The sequence below is a fragment of the Morone saxatilis genome, unplaced genomic scaffold, assembly GCF_004916995.1.
Source record: "Morone saxatilis isolate NCDOM2014 unplaced genomic scaffold, NCSU_SB_2.0 Contig1, whole genome shotgun sequence".
Lineage (NCBI taxonomy): Eukaryota > Metazoa > Chordata > Actinopteri > Moronidae > Morone > Morone saxatilis.
In genome coordinates, this window is record NW_023339651.1 from 6,899,736 (window position 1) to 6,921,793 (window position 22,058).

The 22,058-nt window shown below is 39.8% G+C and overlaps 1 protein-coding gene across 1 annotated transcript; it reads right to left on the reverse strand.

The window, feature by feature from the left end:
- Window positions 1–7,593: 7,593 nt before the first annotated feature.
- On the reverse strand, window positions 7,594–9,355 carry foxi1 (forkhead box i1). The gene is made up of 2 exons (XM_035667514.1): window positions 8,720–9,355; window positions 7,594–8,452 (listed from the first exon to the last, which is right to left on the reverse strand). The coding sequence occupies exons 1-2, from the start codon at window positions 9,315–9,317 to the stop codon at window positions 7,920–7,922; spliced, it is 1,131 nt and encodes a 376-aa protein (XP_035523407.1). The 5' UTR covers window positions 9,318–9,355; the 3' UTR covers window positions 7,594–7,919.
- Between the last annotated feature and the right edge of the window lie 12,703 nt (window positions 9,356–22,058).

Sequence of the window (22,058 nt, forward strand, 5' to 3'; positions counted from 1 at the left end):
CCCCCCCCCCGCTATTGTGATTGTTAACTGCTGGTCACAAGCCCCATTAGCATAATGATAAAAGACAGTGACACCTCCCTTTGAATTCTATCAGGTAGCCTGAAAGCTGAGTGTAATGAAAGGGATAATTACACAATTTATATAGGGAGGGGCACTGACAGTTGCACAAAGCTATCTGGCCATGGCCTGACCCACCTAATTAAGATGGTGTCCCATCAATCTTGATGTCCCTGTCAGTGAGTTGGTCCCTGGCAGTTTAAAGTAAATAGAAAAGTGTGTCTCTCAACAATTCTTTAACAGCCCATTTAGGCTCATAGAGTACATGAATTTAGAAAGGTTTTATAGAAAAAGGCACAACATGCTTTTCCATAAACCTTAAACCTTAAACTTCACACTACACAGACCTTTAATTGTTTTTAGATATTCAACACTTTCTTGTCGTAATGACAAGGATTTAAAAAGCCACTTCATGCTGAGAACAGTAGGGGTTAGAAAAACAAGGCTCTTTAAATCACGGCCTGGTTTGCAACAGAAGACGGCTCAGAGGGGCACTGTGAGATACATGAGAAAACTACCAAGCTCTACAATGATTTTTTCATATATTTTACCTAAACTAACAACAGATTAAGTATTATCTTCCCATGCAATAGCTAAAATAAGCAGGCCACATGAGTATAAGGAAGTACACTCTTGTCTCTATCTTTTGTAATTCCAAATGATGCTAAATGTTTTATACTGGGTCTCAGGTTAAGGAGAACATATGCTGTCCTCCTTTAGTGTGCCTGTCTACTTTGTTTCTCCTTTAAATTAGTGAAGTGAACACACAGGGGCACAAGAGTGACCCAGTGATTCACACAGTAATCAGCAAAGCATCTCTATTTCACATCCTAAACACGGTGCTTCCCTCTCTCTGTTTTAATTATGCCTTTGTGTGCCTCAGATTATCCGAGGCTTGTAAAAACCCATTTTCCCTCGTAGTGATTAAAAAAAGGCCTCTTTGTCAAGTGGGGGCATGTCAACACACTTCTGTGGATGACGTCGGCCTCTCAGTGGTGCTGTCAGCATCCGTGTGGAGTGGATGCACACGCACATTTGAAAACATGCATGGCTGCACGTGTGCGTGTACATCCTGGATTATGTCATGGCACTGGAATGCTATCACATGATAAAGGGGAACTGGCTGCGTTAAATGATTTAGAGCGACAAAATGCTTGTTTTTATCATGACAAACCGCATAAGTACTGATGTCAGACTGAGCGCGACTCAGAGTGTTAACAGAGGAGCTTTTGCAGCAGCAGTCAGCCTGGAAGCCTGTTTCTCCAGACAGGGTGCACGTCTTGTGTTTATGGTTGACACACAAGCTGTTTGGGGTTGATAGACTCCAATACCGAAGTCAACACATAGCACTTGCTGTGCGCTGATGTTTGTTTGAACACTTGTTTGGCAAATAAGCATCTCCTTTCTGTTTCCTGGGCTGCTGCTGCACATGCCAGGCTGATTTTCATGTGCGTGGTCTGTATTCCTAAATTAGTACATAATGCACTGGGTCCAACATATATTTTTAAAAATTATTTAAAAAGATGGAAGAATGCCTGGTCTGTATTTGTATACCCGACATGTTAATTATTCTAGGCTATAAAGGAATGAAAGATGTGAATGGTAATAATATTAATAGATGATTGTGGTATAATTACATGCTAAAGGGGGTGATCAGTTTATCATGGTATTACATCTTCTTGATTAAAGCACTTTAAAAGAGCTGCCTTTCTTTCCCTCCTCTTTAAGATGATAGCAGCTGCCTTAGAAGTGAGCAGGGGCCTTGAAGTGCAGGCTGAGATTAGTGGCAAACACAAAAGAAGCATTTGGAGGGGGTATGCCTGCCCCTTTTGAAAGGCTATCATTTAGAGCCTTCAGCCATAGATCATCTGCAGCTTACATGGGGAAAACTTGGTTAAATGTTGATCAGGCCCATTATTTGACTCTCTATGAGGGGTGCATTTGATGGTTTAGGCCAGGGAGGGCTCCAGAGATATCTGAGGCTCAGTCTGTCTCCCCGCTCCTGTCTCTCTATTGGTATGCATCCCTCATAATAGAGGCAGGAGGTAGGGGGTCTCATTAGAGGCCAAGGGGAGTGTTGTTTTGTGAGCGGGGGGGGGGGGGGGGGTCAATGAATTCCTCGGGGCAGATGCACCAGCATCACACAGGACTCAAGCTGAATAATGCATTATGGGAGCCGGTCATATAACACACATAAGGTCAATTCCTGTTTCCTTCTGCAACTCTATGTTTTGGAATAAAGTGCATCAAACTGTGTCTGAAAGTTCAAAAGTGCTCCAGGTGGGCTTCATCTTTTGACAACAGGGACTTCATCTGATGTAACATTCACACTGAGAGATAGCTTCCTTTAGAACTGCTGACAATGACTGACAAGTCGTACAGAGATAGCTATTTTGAGGATCCCCTGAGTACCGAATGATCTCCCCACTTCCGTCTTGCCACCAAAAGTCTATGTCTGCAGCGGCTAAAATGGATTCCCTCTGGGTACCTACTTCCTCTGTCATCTGTCACCGCTTCCTGTCCGTGAAGAGCAGGTAATGACAGCATGCAGGTGTTACTAGCCGGGTGGTATCACTGCAAGGCATCAGCAGTACAAAACATGCTATTGTCCACTGAAACGTTAATACTGTTCGCTTTAGTTGGTTTAATTTCAACATTTAGGATTTAAAAAAAATGTTTTTTTTATCCTAACAGTATGCTTCCGACTTATTCACACACTGCAGCAATCACCATAGTGAGATGTAGTGTGTGCCGACAGGTCAAATGCACCATTATCATGTGCAAGACTTAAAGTGGTCCCTGAACCGAGCTAAAATGATTACATATTGGCCGTTACTCAGATATTTGTTCTGCTGCACTGCACGTAGAAATTGATGTTCCATGAACCCTGGATATTGTTCTCATAAGGTCACGGTTTGGAATTTCATGTAAGTGATGAATGGCTGCAGATTTATTGAGGAGCTCATGAGTGGCTTTTCACTGCATTGAGATTATCAGAGAATATAGCAATAATAGAAATAATTCACTATGATAAAGAATTTAGAAAAAGGTTTTCTATGTATTTTCTTTACATATTAGATTTTTTTTCATCACAGAGCCTTCAAAAGTGAGTCAGAATGACCCATAACGTGTTTGAAATATCAGTCTGGTTGATGTGAACTTTCTTTTCTGGCCTCTCAGCAGTGTGTAAAACCACTGCCATGGTTTGTTATGACAAAGGTCACGGATAACGGATGATCTGCCTACAGTTCCCTAATGTGAGAACAAAGACTTTGTCAAAATATATTCCAGCAATAGAGTGAGCGGGGGATAAGTTACATTGTTTTGAGGATAGGTTTTCCAGACAGAGCGATGTGAAGACAGGCCCTAGCTGTGGATTTACTGGGACTTGTTCTAGTCCGTTAATCCTTGTATCTCTTTGACTCTTTCAGCAGGTTCCTCTGCTGGCAAGTCTTACGGGCTCTGAAGTGGCTGCCCTTCCTGTGCTCACCAATAATTCTAGATCCTGGTATCCAAACCAGCTTGTTTCCAATGCTAGAACGAAGGGAAGCATTTGAGACTGACATGAAAAAGAAAAGGATATATGGTGGGGAACTTGATTTAATTAGGAAAGATTTTAGTATTTTTAGTAATTTTAACATTTAGTTTTGATTATTTTAGACATATATATAGTACCCAGATCTGAATGTTTATCTGAATGAAATTAATCTAAAACAGAAATAAAAGAAAAAAGAAGAATGAGTATGACAAGTGGTGTAGTAAAAGATGTCTTCACATTTTTCACATGCTCTCAACAACCGAGCAGTGTGTTCTGTATAAAATAATCCATATGGCAGCTCGTCCAGAGCAGGGATCCCATGCCGTTACCGGCCCATACATTAGGCTTTTATGGGCCTCGGATGGGGCATGATGAAACCGAATCAGGTCATGCCAATTGATAGATATTCTCCTCAGCTATCGTTTGCACACACAATCCTTTTAAAGTGCAGTGCAGAGAGGTCCCCCACCCCTCCTTACAGTGGTATAGTGACTTCCCCAGAAGCTGTCATCATATTGTTCTCTTAAATATTTAACTTCCTCAAGAGATTGAGCTGTAATATAAGAAATTATCCCTATAATGCCCACTGACTGTTACAAACAGATGTGAAATTTCAGGGTAGACCCAGACTGTAATCAGCCCCCCTATGGCCAAGCTATCATGTTCTTCACTGGGGTCAGACGCACAGTCTCCCTTTTCATATTACCCCTCAGATTTGTCTGTAAGGTAGTGTTATATGGGCTGTGGAGAATTATTAGGCTCTGCACACATCTCTTTATTTGAAATCCTGAATGCCTTAAAAACCAACAAATTGCCTTGCAAAACATCTTAAAGTCACTCTACATCATCAGAAGTCTACAGCACATGGCATGGCAAAAACCTGCACACTACATGTTTTGGTTGGTTTTAGTTTTGGAATGAAGGAGGGTTGCGAGTCTTGTTCTAGATGCTCATTTATCAGTTGAGGAGATGTTGCTTAACAGCTAATGGGAGTTAAGTTTCTCACTTTGCTGGGTGCAACTTTATCTAGCAGTGATTCATCACTCCAGCTCATGTCACTCACTGGCTAACGTGGATAAGGCTCCAGGTTATAAGCTGCAGAGGACTCCTCTTCATGTCTTTCCAGTTGTGATATGTAAATAGTGATAATTAAAAATATACCTTAACTTAAACAGAGCAACAGTACTATCTGGATATCTGTTTATTTCTTCTCTCTGTAGCTGTTAGATTTGTTCTCTCTTAGTAAAAATAACTGCAGGTGAAGCAGGTGAAGCACATGATGCACTTTTCAGGAAATACCCATCCCTGCTCTCCATAGTTGGAACCGGATGACTTGCTGATGTATCTAGTCCCGTAAAGGGAAAGAGGATTAAAATAATGCAGTTCTGGAACAGTTCGTTCAATTATGAGCCAACCTTGCCTAAGAGGGATGACCCTTTGAGGCTGAAACCCATCATTATGGGTTTAGCCCATTAGGCATGTGTGGGGACCGGTGGCCACCCTTATGTTGAGGTATTCTACTGGGCCTTGGCCTTCAGCCCTGGAGCCAGGGGCCCTCGAGCAGGTAGAGCAGAGACATGGTGGCCTGACTGATATTCATGTGAGCCGAGGGCAATGGTGCCCTTCAGGCACAGGGCACTGGAGCGTGACATTTCTGAGAACTGAGAGAGCTCAAGCGAACTTGGAAAGCAAGTGTTGTTTGCTTTGCATGCAGGCTTGGGGTTGCGCCTTGATATCAGCGGTGGAGGAAGTAGTGAGAACTTTTACTGGAGTAAAAATAGCAATACAGCAGTTTAGAAAAACTCTGTTACAAGTAAAAGCACTGCATTCAGAATTTTACAGAAAGTAAGAGTACAAAGGTATTTGCATCAAAATATACTCCCCCCCTAATAGAGAATATAGATCCCCTCCAGACATGTGTTATGACATAAATGAATGATACATGTTTGGAACAATAATGTGTGTCTGATATGGGTTTTTTTTTCAGCAAAAAAAAAGTATAATTCCCACATTAAAATGATTAAAAAGACTTCTTCTGCCTCATTAAAACTTCCAGAATCTGTGAATATATACATTTTGTTCATTTCCAAACTGTCATTTTCAGTGTATGTGCGCTGGTAGTTTCTGTATCACAAGTTGAAAATTGGATGACTGTTCACTTCCAAACTATTGATGTCACATGCTTGTAGGCCCACCCTTTAAAATCAGATTTTCAATGAGCACAGAGGAACTTTCTACTTTCAGCAGACAAATGTGAAAACTAGTGTCAAACTCATCCAACAGTAGGAACAAGGTGAAAATATTCATTATGCAGACTGGAACATTGCAGAATAATATGTATTATGTATTATATTATAATACCATCCATTTATCATCCAAAAAAACTCAAAACTGTACTTAAGCAGAGTACTTATCAAAATTATACAACTTACTCATATTAAATATACTTTTCATGTAACAACGATTTATTAAAATAGTTGAGGGATCAAGAAATGACAGCACTAAAAGGTTTCTGATCGTGAAAGGCTTTACACTCACTTACATTCACTGGACGTGATGAGGATTTCAACAGAAAAACTTGTTACTGTGAGAACCTGCTCCTGTATGACAAAAATCCTCTTTGTCTGATCCGTGGCCCTGCTCCACAGATAATAGAGCAAAATGTGGCCTGAGGGAGATAATTTGTTCCCAGATCTTCAGATCGCAATATTTTCATTTGAGCCCAGGAGGGGATCTCTTGAATTGCCAGCTTCCATTGTGTTTCCAACAAGGGGCACGAAAGTCTTGTCAATTAATTTTTCTTTTATTCCAGACCACAGAGCGCCTGAGTGATTTCAATTATCAACCAATTAAGAGGTGTTTCCTCTTATTTACAGGCTTTGATTTCGTGCGTATCCATATTGTTTAAAGAATAAGACAGGACATGGGGTGTTAACTCACTTGAACATTCCCCTGCCTGGGTTGCTTAATATTTTCTTCCCAATAGTGGGCTTTCTGTTGTGTCCCTTGGGTCACAAACCCAACAAAAGGACATTACATGCCGTTGAAATCTCTTGTTCAGCGGATGCTCTTCCACAGTGGTTCCCAATCAGGCCTAAAAAAACAAAACACACAAAACAAATCCTATTAACAGGATTCACGCACACAAAACAGACAGCGTTTTGCGTGACAAGGCTTTGGGAATGGATGGAGACAGGTGCAATATTCAGCAAACAGGTTAACATCAAACAGGCGCAGTCTGAGTCAAATGCAGCCCAGACAAAAAGCTGAACTTCTGAACCTCATGGGAGTAAGTTAAAGGTCTGATTGCTTGCTGAAATGGGGCTATTGGAAGTGACAAGCGGAAAATGTCTCTGTCTTACACACTTTACTGCTTACAGCCACTTGACTTCAGATTTCCTGACAGGTTCTAAAGCTTTTAAACTGGTTTATTTACCACTCTCTTGCAACACCAAAACGTTTGAGAACTCAATATGATTATGTGAGGCTTTTTTTTTTTTTTACCAGAGTAAGGCTCTTTAAGGAGACAGAGATATTTAAAAACGACTGTTTCAACCTGAAACTATACGCAAGTGTGGTTAGGATGACCGTGTTGTGCTGTATCTGAAAACTGTACAGTAACAAACACATAAGGACCTCTTTGAGGGTAAGGAGGGAGATCATTCACTGACAAAAAAAGGGCAAGAATAAAGTTAACAAAACTATTGAAATTGGCTGTTAAAGGAACATAAAAATAATTTCCGTCAGGAAAATCAAGAAAAAAAGACATGCATTACTTTTATAACCAAGAGCCAAATAGGAGATAATTAAAAGGATGCCTTTAAATGTAATATCAGTTATTACAGTCTCTAAGCAGCCTTGAATTGTTTTTTTTCTCCATCATATACTATACAGAAAAAGTAGGAAAGTGACACATAAGAGTTAAAATAAATGACTTTTATTCAAACATCGACTTGAGTTTAAATAAAACACAAAACACAATTCAAATACATGTCATGTATCTTCTTATGAAAATAATTTATGTACACTTTGTCTTCAGGGACAGGGAGTCGGCCCAACCCAGCAGCTACAATAAGTATTTTTTCCAGTTTTTTAACCAGTGGCCGTTTATGAACCATGAGTATTCCTTTCTAATACAACGAAATAGTGTTTCCCAGTTAGGAAAGGTTATTATGGAAAAAAAATACCAGTTCAGTTCCAGTGCTAGTTTTACAATGAGGCCTACTAAACCAGAACATGAGTAATAAGTAATAACAGTAGGCTACTATAAAGAAATGTGAAGGCTAATGAGAGATAAATTACTTTTTTAATCAAGCAAGACAGTCTACACCTCTGTTCCTTCCCTGTTGTATATGAGGTTATTAACACTAAAATGGTTGGAGAGGCTCTGTACTGAGGTGTAATAGTTCATTCTGTTGTTGTCAGAGTTCAGAGGAGAGATTAAAGTGGGCGAGTAGGAGCCCAGTCCTGACATGCCCTCTCTGGTCTGAGACAGTCCCCCGAGATGCCCTGAGCCGTAGTCCCGCTCCACGCCCCGGGAGCCCTCGCTGCTGCTGCCCGCCAGCAGCGAGTTGACGCTGGACACGAAGCTGCTGAAACACGGGCTGTGCTCCGCGGACGGAGACGGGGACGACTTGGGCTCCGTGGAGGAGGCCGGGGATCCGTGCAGGCTTGGCGGGGAGGAGCTCAGGAGGCTGGCGGTGTCGGACAGCTTGTGCGCGCCGTCTTCCGACTTAACGGGGAGAGCGTTGCTGTCGGCTCCGTTTATGTCCGCTCTCCTTTTCCTCTTCCGCCTGAAGTTCCCGTTGTCGAACATCTTCTCACAGTTGGGGTCCAGCGTCCAGTAGTTTCCTTTACCTGGATGAGAAATAAACAAAGGGTTAAATATGGATGACAAGTTCAAATTCTCCCACATTTTTAAATTTCACCTAAGAAATCCAATCAAACTGACAATGAGCTGGAATGTTTGCGCTTATTTCAGAAGCAGTTCAATTAATTTGAGTAGTTTCATCAAGAGAAAGCAGCACCAATAGCGCACATGTGATTCTAGAAGATTAAATAACACAAAAACACAAAACAATCACATAGAAATACTTCATTTTGGCACAAGTATTCCAGACTCACCGGGGTCATCCTCGTCCCGGGCCACTTTTTTGAAACAGTCGTTCAGTGACAAGTTGTGGCGGATGGAATTCTGCCATCCAGCTTTGCTCTTCTTGTAGAAAGGGAAGTTGTCAGCTACATACTGATAGATCTGACTGAGAGTCAATTTTTTGTCTTGGGCGTTCTGAATGGCCATCGCTATCAGTGCTGAGTAGGAGTACGGTGGTCTGACCATCTTGAAGAGTTCCTGCTGGCTGGATATGGACAGCCACCCCAGGTCCGCTCCACCAAACCCGGTGGGAGGCGGCAAGAACTGCCTCTGGTTCGACCCGTATCCGGACTGAATATAGGACGTGCCGTTGTTCCCGGGAAGATAAGGAGAGGAGTTGATGCTGGGTCCGTTCAGCCATAGGTACGGGTTCGTGGACGGTGAGGTGTACTCTCCGAGGCCGTAGCTTGAGGGGTGCGTCGGGGGCCTCTGGGGGTGATGGTGGTGGAGGTTCTGTTGGTACACACCGTAGTTGTCGCAGTACACGGCCATGTCCAGGAGCTCCTGAGCGCTGTGGTGCTGAATAGGGCTGGTCTGCTGGTTAGATGGTTGGTGTCCAAAAGCGTTCATAATCCGCCCTAACCAGATTCCCAAAACCTAAATCTCTGTGTGTGTCTCCCTCAGGACTGAACTCATCCTCAGAGGGAGGAGTATTTATGCGCAGAGCCCGGAGCCTCCACAGGTAGCCCATTGAAGAAAACTTTTGGAATGGTCACACCCCTCTTTTCTGTCTTGCTACAGTCCTCTTGTATTGAACCAAATCTCCCTATCAATGAGCACCGATACTGCCCTGCTAACTGCAGTGCTGAGCTTTATGTTATTTTAAGGTATATTCTCATTAAGGCGCGTTAGTGACTTATAACTTTTGCCCGTGCGTAATTACGCACAAGAACTTGTGTTGGATTTGGCCAAGTCTTTATTGTTAGAATTAGTTTTAAACAAAAACCGCAAAGACAAAGTGAAGTTAAGTGGAGCTATATCATTTGGTAAATTATTTAAGGTCAACAGAATAAACATTTCTCCTGTTTTCATAATATATTACGGTGGATTTTTTTGCGTAATCTTGCTGTGAGTGATTAAAACTACAAGGTCTAACTTGTTCCTACGTTTCTAAGTTACAGCGGCGCTCCCATGGGTAAATAGCAACTATCTGATTTTATTTTACAATCTTCGAGTGTGCTGGCACTAACAGATCAATTACATATAAAGGTGCTAAAAATACATTTCATCAGCGCCACCGATACACAATAAATAAGGGTTGTAACAGTTGGATAAAAATAGAATTAATTATTATTCACATGTTTTTTGCACACTGATGTTCAACACGTCTGAATTCGTTGAGCATTCTGCAGAACAGTGTCAGACCCAAACAACAAGAGGACCCGCGTGTGCTTGTAAAAAGCCACCTTCACTTAAGAGAAATTCGTTTGCAATAAACACTTCACAAGTGCCGCAAGTTTAGTGTCAACAAGTGACTCGTGGAAAAAATACCCCCAGCAGGCTTCCAAAGAAAAAAAAGGCTACTGTAAGTGGCTGCGTAAAACCGATAATGTGCAATGATGTCATTATATTACATTGGCATTTGTGAATGAGAAATAGAAAAATTGAAAATGAACAGCCTTCAACAGGTTGCCTCCTACTTTAACTTTTGAATCAGGTAAATAAAGTGTTTTGGGGGAGTACAACCTTAAACTGTTAAAATATTCTAATCTTTTAACATTTCACCGTTATTATAAGATAGGGGGTAAAAAAGTAAAACTTTGATCGTAAACGTGTTGCTTCAACCTTTGAGTTAATGAAGAATCAGGTCAGGGATATTTTATTAATTATTACTACCATTAGTATATTTCATTATACTGTAAGGATTTAGCACATGAAAATAAGATTATGCTCCAACAGACTTTACTCTAATTTTGTTCATTTGGTCAAAGGGACAATGCCAACGCCTGGTAGTTTCTAGGGCCCACCTCTGACAGGAAAACGGCCCGAGTTTCGATCAAGAGGAAAGTTGAAAAGACGATAATAGCCCAGCGATACTTCAGTGGCCCTGTAATGTTTCTTTGAGCCTCTTTCTAAATTTAACACAAACACCACAGACTAATATTCCACACAGATTTAATTTTCTGGAACTTGGACCTAAAGCTCTTTATTATGCGTGCGTGTTTGGGACTGAAATTTCAAATGTAGGAGTGAATCCAACAAGTCAGTTTTTGATTTGAATGTATTAAGTCGCCTCCACGTTCAGGTCTGCTATCATCCCCGTGAAGAGTGAGCTCTGCAGGTTGCTTCTGGACTCCTGCGCTAATCGGGAGAACATTCCTCCTCTCCATGACCTTGATGTAATTGTTTGGCTCCGAGGTGTTGTCCCGACCACAGCCTGTACAGCAGCGGCAAGCAGTGGACTCCACGGGGGAGGAGTGGCATTTAACCCCCAGATGAAAACAACACAACCTGTTAGGTGTCTAACACGGAGTACAGCTAATTACTGCTGACTGCTGACTGCACATCTGAATCTGAAACAGTTACAGACAGAAACAAGTAAAGACTGCAATGATCCTCCTCAGCCTGACACTTAAACATTCATCATTTCAAAGAAGGTTTTGTGTTGCTGAGGTATCATGATCCCTTTAGACTTCATCCAATATCTTTTTTATTTCTGCAAGTGAATAATAATTTAATAAATTAGACTTTTTTCCTGTTTGTTCTTTTACATTGGGGTTGATGTAAAATAGGCAGGTATCAGACATCACCGTTTCCCTGTCTTATTTCCTCTTAGATTAGGTCCAGAGATGTCAAACGTGGCCTTGACATGGCAACCTCAAGCCCCCTGTCATTGAATGGTAATAATTCAAACATGCTGACTGTGTGTGTGGGAGGAGGGAGGAGGAGGAGGGGGTGGTCTATTGTTGCTCATGTCATGCCTGTCTTCATCCCCTGTTTCCTCAAGCTTTTGGAGGTCATGGGAGCTTTTCTTTAGAAGATCAAGTCAATCATGGTGGGGTCAGAGAGGCAGTGCAGAGCCACCGCAGGCTCTTTCAGGTTTAGAGCAAAGAAACTGGTGGTGCTGCAGGTGATGGGAGAATGACCCAAACTTCTCCACTCAGTATTTATTAGCACATTTACTTCTAGGATTACAGCTAAACACTTGTTGTAATCAACAAAGGTCCTCAGGGTTAATAAGGCTTGTTTTCTGCAAACAGCCTTGGCTTTAAACATGTGGCTTTATGAGTAAGACATCTGCTAACTGTTTATTGCATTTAAGTAATTACCAGACTATCAGATGCACTTAAGGCCAATAAAATCATGAGAGGCTCAGATAAAGCCATTAATTCTGACTGTGTAAACAAAATTATCCCTTTGTGTTGGGGCTTGTCCTTCTCAGAGTCTCCCCCCAGTGGAGGAACAAAGCCAAAACAGACAGCACAGTTTGAGTGCTAATTAATGTTCAGCTTGGATGCAGAGTGACGTGTGAAAATAAAAGCTGCTCTTGCTGAATACTTTGCAGAAAGTTAATTCTTCAGCAGCCCCGAAGAAGCCCTGTGCAGGAGATTAAAGACACACAAAGTGTTGTGATCTATAACTTGGCAGGCAGAGGAACTGTCTGGCCTCGGAGCATCCTTCATTTCGACACTCACTGGTCTTTATTCTTCAAGATGGCAAAGACATATCCACTGCAAGAAACATTTATAATGGGATCTCTAGCTGAGCTTTGCACTTTTTCTAAACCCATTTCAAGAGTTTAAGGGGTGAATAATGGGTATCTTTAAGAGCAATCTCCTTAATTTTCTTATTTAATGTGTCAAATTTCACATTGTGTCATTTTTAATAATTTATATGGATGTTAAATTAATGTACACCGCTTTAAACCCACATTTGGCTGTTGCATAATGCAAGGCCTCTGCATAAAGGACTGAATTTGAAAGGCCAACAATTTACTTCTAAAGAAGTGAATAAAAAAAAGATTTTAAGTTAAAGATCCTCTCCAGACATGTGTCAAGATATATAAAAATCTTCTGCTTGGAATAATAATTTGTGTACCGTACAAAAAATATCCAATTACCTAGTTAAAAATTCTTAAAATGGATTCTAATTAACTGAAAATCAACTCCCAGTATATTTGCATTTGAGGTTTCAACATCACTTTTGTGTTGTTGTTGCTGCATAAAGATTATGTTGTACATACACAACTTAAACTCAGATTCAAAGCTGCAGTAGGTAACTTTTATACAGATAACTTTTTGACATATTTCCTGAAACTTTCACTATATCCTGACATAGTCTGTAAAAAAAAAAAAAAAGCCTAATGGCATTTGTGAGAATCCACCACGCCTGAAAGAAAACAACCAATTGGGCACCTGGTTAGCTCAGTGGGTAGAGCTGGTAACCCATGTACCAAGGCTGAGTCCTTGCTGCAGCAGCCCAGGGTTCAAATCCAACCTGTGCCCTTTTGCTGTGTGTCATCCCCTCTCTCTGCCCCCTTTCCTGTCTGTCTCCAGCTGTCCTATCAAACAAAGGCATAAAAGCAAAAAAATATATACTTAACAACCAAAACAACCAATCAGAGCCAAGAAAGACAGTTGATTGTTGAGTTTCATTTAAAAGCCTCAACTCAAATTCCAACTATCTTTAGCACATAAATATCTCAAGGTATTCGTCTACCTGCAAGGTCCAAGGAGGGGAATATGTTTCTTAGTAATTAGATGTTTCTCTCTGTGTAGTCCCCACTGACCAATTACTGTTTGGCCCTGACAGTCCGTCTCAAGGAGCTAAAGAGGCAGCCCTGCGGACAGCACGCTGACCAAGGGAGAAATACAACCAGCCTGGCCTTCTGCCTCACTGCTGCTGGTCGCATTAGCTTAATTCTCTCCTCTGCTGGGCAGATTTACACCTCTGCTCTTGATTACATCCTCGGAGAGATCAGATGTTACCGGTCTGTTAGAGCCAAAATCACACTCTGCTAGGCTCACCAACCTGCAGAGAGGTTAAATATACCCTGCCCGCTGTTGTGGTCTTTAAAATACAGAAAAGTGGTACAGGGAGAGTCATGAAATGAGATTTTTTTTAGCAGAGATATTTCAACTCTAAAATTCCACCAGCCATTAAATAACTATTGCTTCAGTTCATTGGTGCAAAGACACTGTGGACGTAATTTGATGTAGTAGGATGCCAGTGGTGTCAAGAGACTATTAATTTGACCTTAAAATTATATACTATATTATATACATTATATACACAAGGCAAAGGTTTATGTCACTTTTGGTAATTACTCATCTAGGCAGTGTGATGTAGCAGGCAGGGTGCATTGACAGGAGTATCCAGGTGAGGGCAGCATTGCTTTAGACATGATACCTTCAACATAACTCAATAAAACAAAACACCTATCTATCAACCATGCTATGCAGCTTTCTGAGAGGCAAAATATATCAAAAGGCAGAATCTGCTCAGTGTATTGATTTTAATAACGCAGAATTTAAGAATACAGAGGCTTTGGAATTTAAAGTGAAAGTGATGAAATACCTTCCAATCTCTGGAAGTTCAGCACACAGGATTTTGTCTTTCCAACCTTAACTGTTCCTCAATACTAGTTGTGTTCGTTCTGTATTATATTACAAAATAATAATAATTAATTCTGCTCTGAAAAGGTCAACAAGATGCCAGGTCAGATGAACATCAGTATGTATGATAATTAATACAATTCTTCCATTAAACAGTCTGAACTATAATGAAAAACTTGCACTCAGCAGAGTCCTTGTATGAGTCATGTAATCATATTACTTGCAATCTATGAAAAATATCCATCTATTCAATACCTGCAAAAGAAATACATCTGAAGCAGCTCAAAAATATAGACATGAGATCAAAAGAGCAAATTACAAAGACTCAATTAACCGGCTCAAATATTCTGCTATTGGGCACTTCTGTGGCTCTTCTTAGTTATTTCCATGAGAAGCTGAAAGTAGCTGGGAACTCTGCTACCTCATCAAACCAGCTCTCCACCCCCGATCTCTAGGTATGTTTCCTAGCAACACATCTCACCGACTGCCTGGGAAAACCCAGTGCTTCATAATAGCCTCAGCTAATATAGATCACCACCACTTGGCTCTCTCCCTCAAACCAAGATAATAAGCCTGTGTACAGAATGTACATTTTGTATTTAGTGCTGAATACAGCACAAAATAACATGCACACTAACAGGCTCAGATTTAAAATGCCAGCAGTCCTCCTGTGCTTTATAGTGTCGACTGTCTAGCTTGTAAGAGCTACTTGTGACAGCCGCTCTTGATAACAGAGTGATGGAGTGTCTGTCTGGAGTGTGTAAAGTTGGAGGCAGTACAGAAAAACAACATTAAAGTGTTCAATCAAAGGTTTGGCTCATAGCTACTAGTGCAGGTGTTTACTATAGGCTCTTTCAACAGATTAGAAATGTGTTCAAAGGACAGTTTTGCAAAATCAGCAAAATCTCAAACTTTAACAGCAGACGTTTGAAACTTCAATAATTACGTGCAGCCCATTTAGAGTGCAACAAATTATTAATTTCATTACAAAACAGTAAAATTTCCATCAAATAAAGGCTGGATCACCAACCAGGCAAAGTGGGCAACTATCTAGAGTTCCAAGGCCCCCAGTTAAGATGGGTCCTTCATTATCCAACCTTGTGGTCCTGATCTTAAAAAGGGGCCTAGTCTCAAAATTAAATTGTCTTTATCTGTGTGTGTTGGACTCATATGTATACATTTCTTTATACAGTTGTGTTTTATCTTTGGGGCTGTAGTCAGATGATAATTTGCTTATTGATCAGTAAATCACTTCTCACAGTGCTAGAAAATAGTAAAAAAAAAAAAATCACAATTCCCCAAAAGCCCAGCAATTATTAAAATTATTTTATCCAACTAATAGTCTAAAACTCAAAGTGATTGAATTTACTATCATAGATGACTACTGTATGAAAATCAGTGAATGCAAAAACAAAAACAACTCAAACAATTAACCGGTTATCAAAATGGATGCCAATTATTATTACAGCATTATTGCTGGAAAGATGACTATAATGATAAATTGATTTAAAAAAAGATAATTTTTTTGACTAATTAATTGGCTAATTGCTGCAGCTCTAATTTACAGTCTCATAAGAGAGACATGCAACTTAAACTGTAACGTTATATCACTAACCTTGTCTTGCTTTTACATGATAATATTATAAAATAATTCTATCTCATCAGGTCTTCAGTGATTCATCTGCTGTTATGATTTTAAAGAAATTGAATATTGAATCTCATTAGAGTAACACTAAAGCGAGCAGCTGAACCGACTCAATGTTTAGTTCATATAAACGCAATGTGGATTCTCAAACACACACACACACACACACACACACACACACACACACACAGTAAAGTAACACGAGTCTTGCTCTAGCCACAATAGTGATGTTTGCTCTTTTATTGAACACAATTTATTCATTCACTTTACTGAACCACTCAGTGACCACTCTGCTCAGATAGAAAGGGGCCTTATGGTTCCTGCATGACTATCTGTGACAGCTACACACAACACTCCACTGTCATGTTGACGTCTATTGATTGCCGGTGAAGCTACATGTTTGTTTACAACGAGTTACAACAGGCAGCTGTACATCTGGTTGACAACGGGTGATGTAAATGCAAATCCTTCTTGTTTCTAGACAGGTTGACATTTAGAATGACAATTACCATGTTACTTTTTGATTAATTGTATGACATTTTCTTATTTATTAGACGGTTAACTATAAATAGCATCAATACAGGGAGAAAGAGAGGGGGATGGCATATGATGTTTCTTTAACTGGATTGGAACGCAGGACATCAAATTTACATGATGTGTTGACATATTGACGTGGTTCTTTGATAGCAATGTCGGTCAGTCAGATGATCCATCATTTTGTTCCAGACTATTGCTCCCCAGGTGGCGGTTGTAGTGTTTCACTGACCTTTCCTCTAGCGCCACCTGCAGGTTGACATTTGTTGTTTTGAGTGAAACATCCCATCATTGAATGGGTTATCATGAAATTTAGTCCACACAATACTTTGGTTTATGACTAAATACTTGCAACAAGATTTTCCCATCAGCCTCAGCCATAGTTAAAAGATAAAAAATGTTAGCATGCTAACACACAAAACTAAGATACCTGCTTAACATTAACATGTGCATTATAATTGTGAGCATGCTAGCGTGCTGACATTCACATTTAGCTGAAAGCACCGCTGTGCCTAAATACATTAGGTTTTCTGAAGATTGATTTATAATAAACAGCATTTTTTTAACCCTCTTAAAGTATTTCTGGCATGTTCCCTTTCCACTACCCCAGAGTTTTTCAATTATTACCAATGGGCAAGGTTAACTAGAACTAAAACTATGTTTGAAAAACATTTTAGTTAACTAAAATAAAAATAAAGATTAGATTAGAAAAAACAACAACTAACTGAAACAATTTTGGGTACTTAAATAATTAACTAAAATAAAAATAAATAAAAATTGTTGTTGTAAAAAAAAAAAGAAAAAAAAAGAAGAAGAGTTTCAGTCTTTATCAGTTTGGTCAATTTTGTCAACATAACAAGCACAAGGAGGCAATGGTGTATACGTTTATTGAGGCTGGGATGTCTACATGGCTGTGAGTAAATGGGTTTGTGTTGCAATACCTATTCTAAAAAATAGACCCCATATCATAAATGATACATACATAACTACAACTAACACTGAAACTAATACAAACTAAACTGAAATGTGCAAATCCATTCTGGACACAGTTTGAGAACCACGTCTATAATCTAACCCATATTGGTCTTGTTCATACATTCCTGGCAACAGAAAATAACCCTGGCCCAAACAACAATGAATCTGAATATAAGAACAGCTAACTCCTGAAAAGCTGCCACACTAAGAGTATAAAAGCAACAGCTAACTATGTCCATTACTTGTAGTGAGTCTCTATTCGGAAAAAAAAAAAATCCATGAAAACCCCATGGACAGTTGTGATTGGATATATGCAGGGCGGTGGATTTATGGAAATATTGTCCTCGTTCATTATGCGAAGGAGACATTTAAAGAGAAGCATGCACATTTACAGGCTCCCAGTAAATGAAAGTGTGTCAGGAGGGAATGAAAATATACACATTATTCCAGGCCGAAATGACAGATGAGATAGGGATGGAATGTGTTGTAAATACATTTCTCTCTGTTGGAGAGAAGGAGCTAGCTAACAGCGTTCCCCCCACAAAGCCTCTGGAAATCCTCTCAATTAAGCGATGCATTTCCCTATGCTTTGAGGGGAGAGAGGGTGAAGCATAATGCCTGAGCACAAATCACTGAGAGCCTATTGAAATAGCTGCCAGTTAACTATGTAATATTACCACTGCTGAAATGCTTCACCCTTTATCCCTTTTCAATTGCAAGGCTAGATATTGAGTGTGCACTGGGTATTCTTGATAAGTGAATTATACCACTGATGAAACTTTTTATTCCCACCTCACAGGTTCGGAGAGAATGAACTTATCATTGCAATGCAATAAGCAGGTTACAGTGACTATAAAAAAAGTCACTGTACCTCTTGGACATCTTCAGGTTTTATTGTTTTACAACTTTAAATCATTTGGAAGTAATAAAGCTCTGACACTCATCAGCCTAAAACTTTTTAATGTCCCAGTGGAAAACAATTGATATAAATTAAACATAAATAACTCAGTGATTGACTGCATAAGTATTCACACCCCTCAAGTTAATATTTTTTAGAGGTACCTTCAGGCAGCAGTTGCAACCTTTAGTCTATGCAGATAGACTCAACTCTGTTATACCCTGATTTTCTAAAAACAACTTTTTTTTGTTTTGTACTTTTGTATTATTTTTATGTCTCATTATCCTACTTTTTTGGGATATTTTACAGTTTATCCTCACTTTACTGCAACTTTACTGCCTTACTGAAAAATAATAAATAAAGTTTAGTACAACGTTTATTATTGCCAGAAATATATTGGATTGAGGTATGGATTCTGACTTTACAACTTCAGGACATCAGCATTGTTGTTCTGAAGCCATTCCTGTGTAGCATTGTCTTTATGTTTGCGGTCATTATCTCACTAAAAAATATATCTTCCAAATTGCACTTGCAGGTTTCAGCTGGTTCTCCTCCAGGATTTTTGTGTTTTTTGCTGCATTTCTGTTCCCTCTACATTCACAAACCTTCCTGGCTGCTGCCACCCCCAGACATCATGGTGAGCCATTTTTTTTTTAACAGTGGCTTTCTCTTTGCCATTGTACCATAAAACTGCTCTTAGTGTATCACAGGGGCAACCGTTGTTGTATGTACCATGTCTCTAACCTCTGCCATAAATACCCTGTAGCTCCTGCAGTATCCACAGGGCTGCTCCGGGCAGATTTACTGCTGTGCTATTTTTTTTATGATTCACCTCATTGTAGTTTGTTGTCTTTCGCTCGCTCACCTTGTCGCAGATTTGTTACTTTGTATTCATGCTGTAGTTTTTGCCAGGACATTGACTAAGCAGCTGTTGGACCTTCCAGATTTGAGTGCTGTTACTGTCACACCTTGATCACACACAGGTGAGATCCATTCAACTAAGTATGCGACCTATGAAAATAATTGGCTTTACCAGTGAAGGGTGCAGGTGTGTCATAGTAAAAAGGGGCTGAATATTTACATAATAGGCCTTGTCATAGAGGACATTTTGACGCGTCTCAGCGGGAAAAGCACAGGTGTAAATAATAAAGTGAATGACAGCTGAATTTTATTTAGCTGTTTTAGTTTCAGGGTCCTAGTTTTGTGCATGGTGGCTATGATGACTTACTGGGTTAATTTGATTAGTGAGTGTGTTTTCTTTCTCCTATCAATTATTTTGGTCAGTTTCTTGAGTTCAATTTCTGGAGATTTATTTATGATATTGTCTGTTTCACTCATGTCATGTACCAGTGAAAATATGACAAAGTCTAAAAATGTCAAATGAGGAGGTGAATACTTCTTATAGGCGCTGCATGGATAAAATGTATGCTTTAAATCATCGGTGTATAAACCATGTTATCCTGCTTGTTAATCACCTTCAAGTTGTTTAGCAGTGCAGTCAGTGGCCAACCCTCTAGCACTCAATACTTTGGCTTGTAGCTATTGATTGGTGATTAAGAGTGGTTGATAAGTTAGTAGCCATTAAAGGTTGCTCATTTTTCTCACGTGGCACCTTAAACAGTCCCTAAGCACTACACATGGAATCAATTGCAACCATAAATTTCAACCGTGTGATGTTGAAGTTACCAGTGTATTGGGTCGAACGTGCATTAGTACTGAGGAAAGTCTTTAATGAACATCACCGTGTTTTTGTTACTGTAAGCAGAGTACAGTACTGCACTGTAGCAAGGGTTATGGACCTTAGAGAGAGTCAGGAGGTGAAGCCTTGATAGAAACTGGAACGAAGAATGAGGAAAGAGAGAAAATAACATTGGTATGATAGTAAACATGCATTTTTATTGACCATTACTTTCTCAATTTCTTTCTGTTTTTGGAGAGCAATTTATCAACTCGACAGATAGTACATGAAGTCAACATCAAATGAAGGTCTTACGGTGCACATACTGTACCTTTGTACCTTACCAGCCTTGGTAACATGTATACCATAATGATTGTTCCTCACCGGGATTATATGGATTTTACCGCTTCCTACATACACGTGAGGAAAAAGGGCGCTCGGGTGATTGGTACAGGAAGTGTTACAGGAAATGAAATACACTGCACATCAACAGTTTATATGATAATGATTTTTCAAAGCTTTACGACCTTTCTGATTAATTCTACCTCCTTCGAACATTCTGTTGAATGATGCTGTTGAGAATTATATACACAAATTCAATTATTTACTTGATTTATTGATAGACAATTAAGAAACAGCATTGAATTATGAATATATTAGTGAGACATTTTATGGTCTGACAACATTTGTTAAAACCACCCATGAGCTGCAGTGGTCTCTTACGGCTGCTTTTCGCAAATAAAACACCAAGGGAGTAGATGTCATTCGGTGTTCCTAATTAGGACGAGAGAGGTTTATAAACCCCAACTTTCTTAAGATGTTAAAAAAAAAACCCCACCTTCAAACAACAGATGCTACAGTTTGAGCAGTTCTCCTCAGGCGGACACCCACTCACAAAGTGTCAGCAGAATAGGAGAGCACAGGAATATGAGCCACCTGGGGCAAACACTTCAAAAAAGGTCCCACAAGCTGGGTTTATGCTACCGACAACAGGCCTGTAAATACATTTACAAAATGAGCAAATGAGGGTTTGGTTCAAAAGCACAATTTTACAGCAGCGTTGAGTCACTGGAGCACCAATAACAGCAAGAAACTGGTAAATAACAAAAAATATGTTAAACTAATGAATTTGTTTTGTTAATATGGGAGAGAGAACAACTAATAAAGCTGCATGGTAATAAATATTTCCTTCTAATTATTAAAGTTGATTTTTTTTAATCTAAAACACCTCACTTGAACATACAGTATAAAAAAAAGGTATCATGATTAAAGACTATATTTCCTAAAACCTGCCATCAATGCCAAAATGATCAATGTCACTAAACTTTATATTAGACGTTATATTAGAAGTTATTCTGCCCAAAGTAATGCACACACTATTTAACTAATTAAAGTGTAATTCAGTTTAAAGCTGCTGCACAGCAGTCGATTCTAGACTTAGTTACTGGTTCAGACTCAATCATTAATTTGGAGTCAAAACACGATGTGTTTTTCCACTGCAGAGTGATGAAACCACAGGTTTTAATAGAGAAATTTAAAGTCCTCCTCCACTCTAAAATGTGTTTTTCGTCTTGTTCCTACAGTTGGATGTGTGAGCTTTACTGTGCAGCAGAGCCCTGCGCAGGACTGTTTTCTTAATCCCGCTCCTGTTGGATTTCTGACCATTACAGCCCGTTCCTGCGATGTGTGTGTGTATTCACTTCCGCCCGCACCTGCAAACATTCTGACTATTCACGCCCACACAAAATATAGATTTTTTGTTTCCTCCAGTTCCGCAGGTGAAAGGATGTTATTTTACTCTGGCAATAACAGCTGAGACATTTCTCCAAATGCCAGAATTGCCTTGCTTTGCTTTTGTTTTGTCATTTCAACTTTATTTGCTGACTCCGTCCTTCTGGTGGGTGCAAGCTAAGTCCCGGGACCTGCAATTTCTTTTTCGACCGCCTGCAGCAAAGTGAAAACTGCCCGCTCCTGTGAAATTTGAGTTCCAATGCAATCCTCTATTGTGCAGAATGATGTATGTGCA

Bases quoted from the DNA above. Each gene is read 5' to 3' on its own strand.
- foxi1 (XM_035667514.1), bottom strand. From the start codon at position 9,317: ATGAACGCTTTTGGACACCAACCATCTAACCAGCAGACCAGCCCTATT. The intron at 8,453-8,719 runs GTGAGTCTGGAA...TTTCTCATCCAG, and splicing joins CCGGGACGAGGATGACCCCG to GTAAAGGAAACTACTGGACG.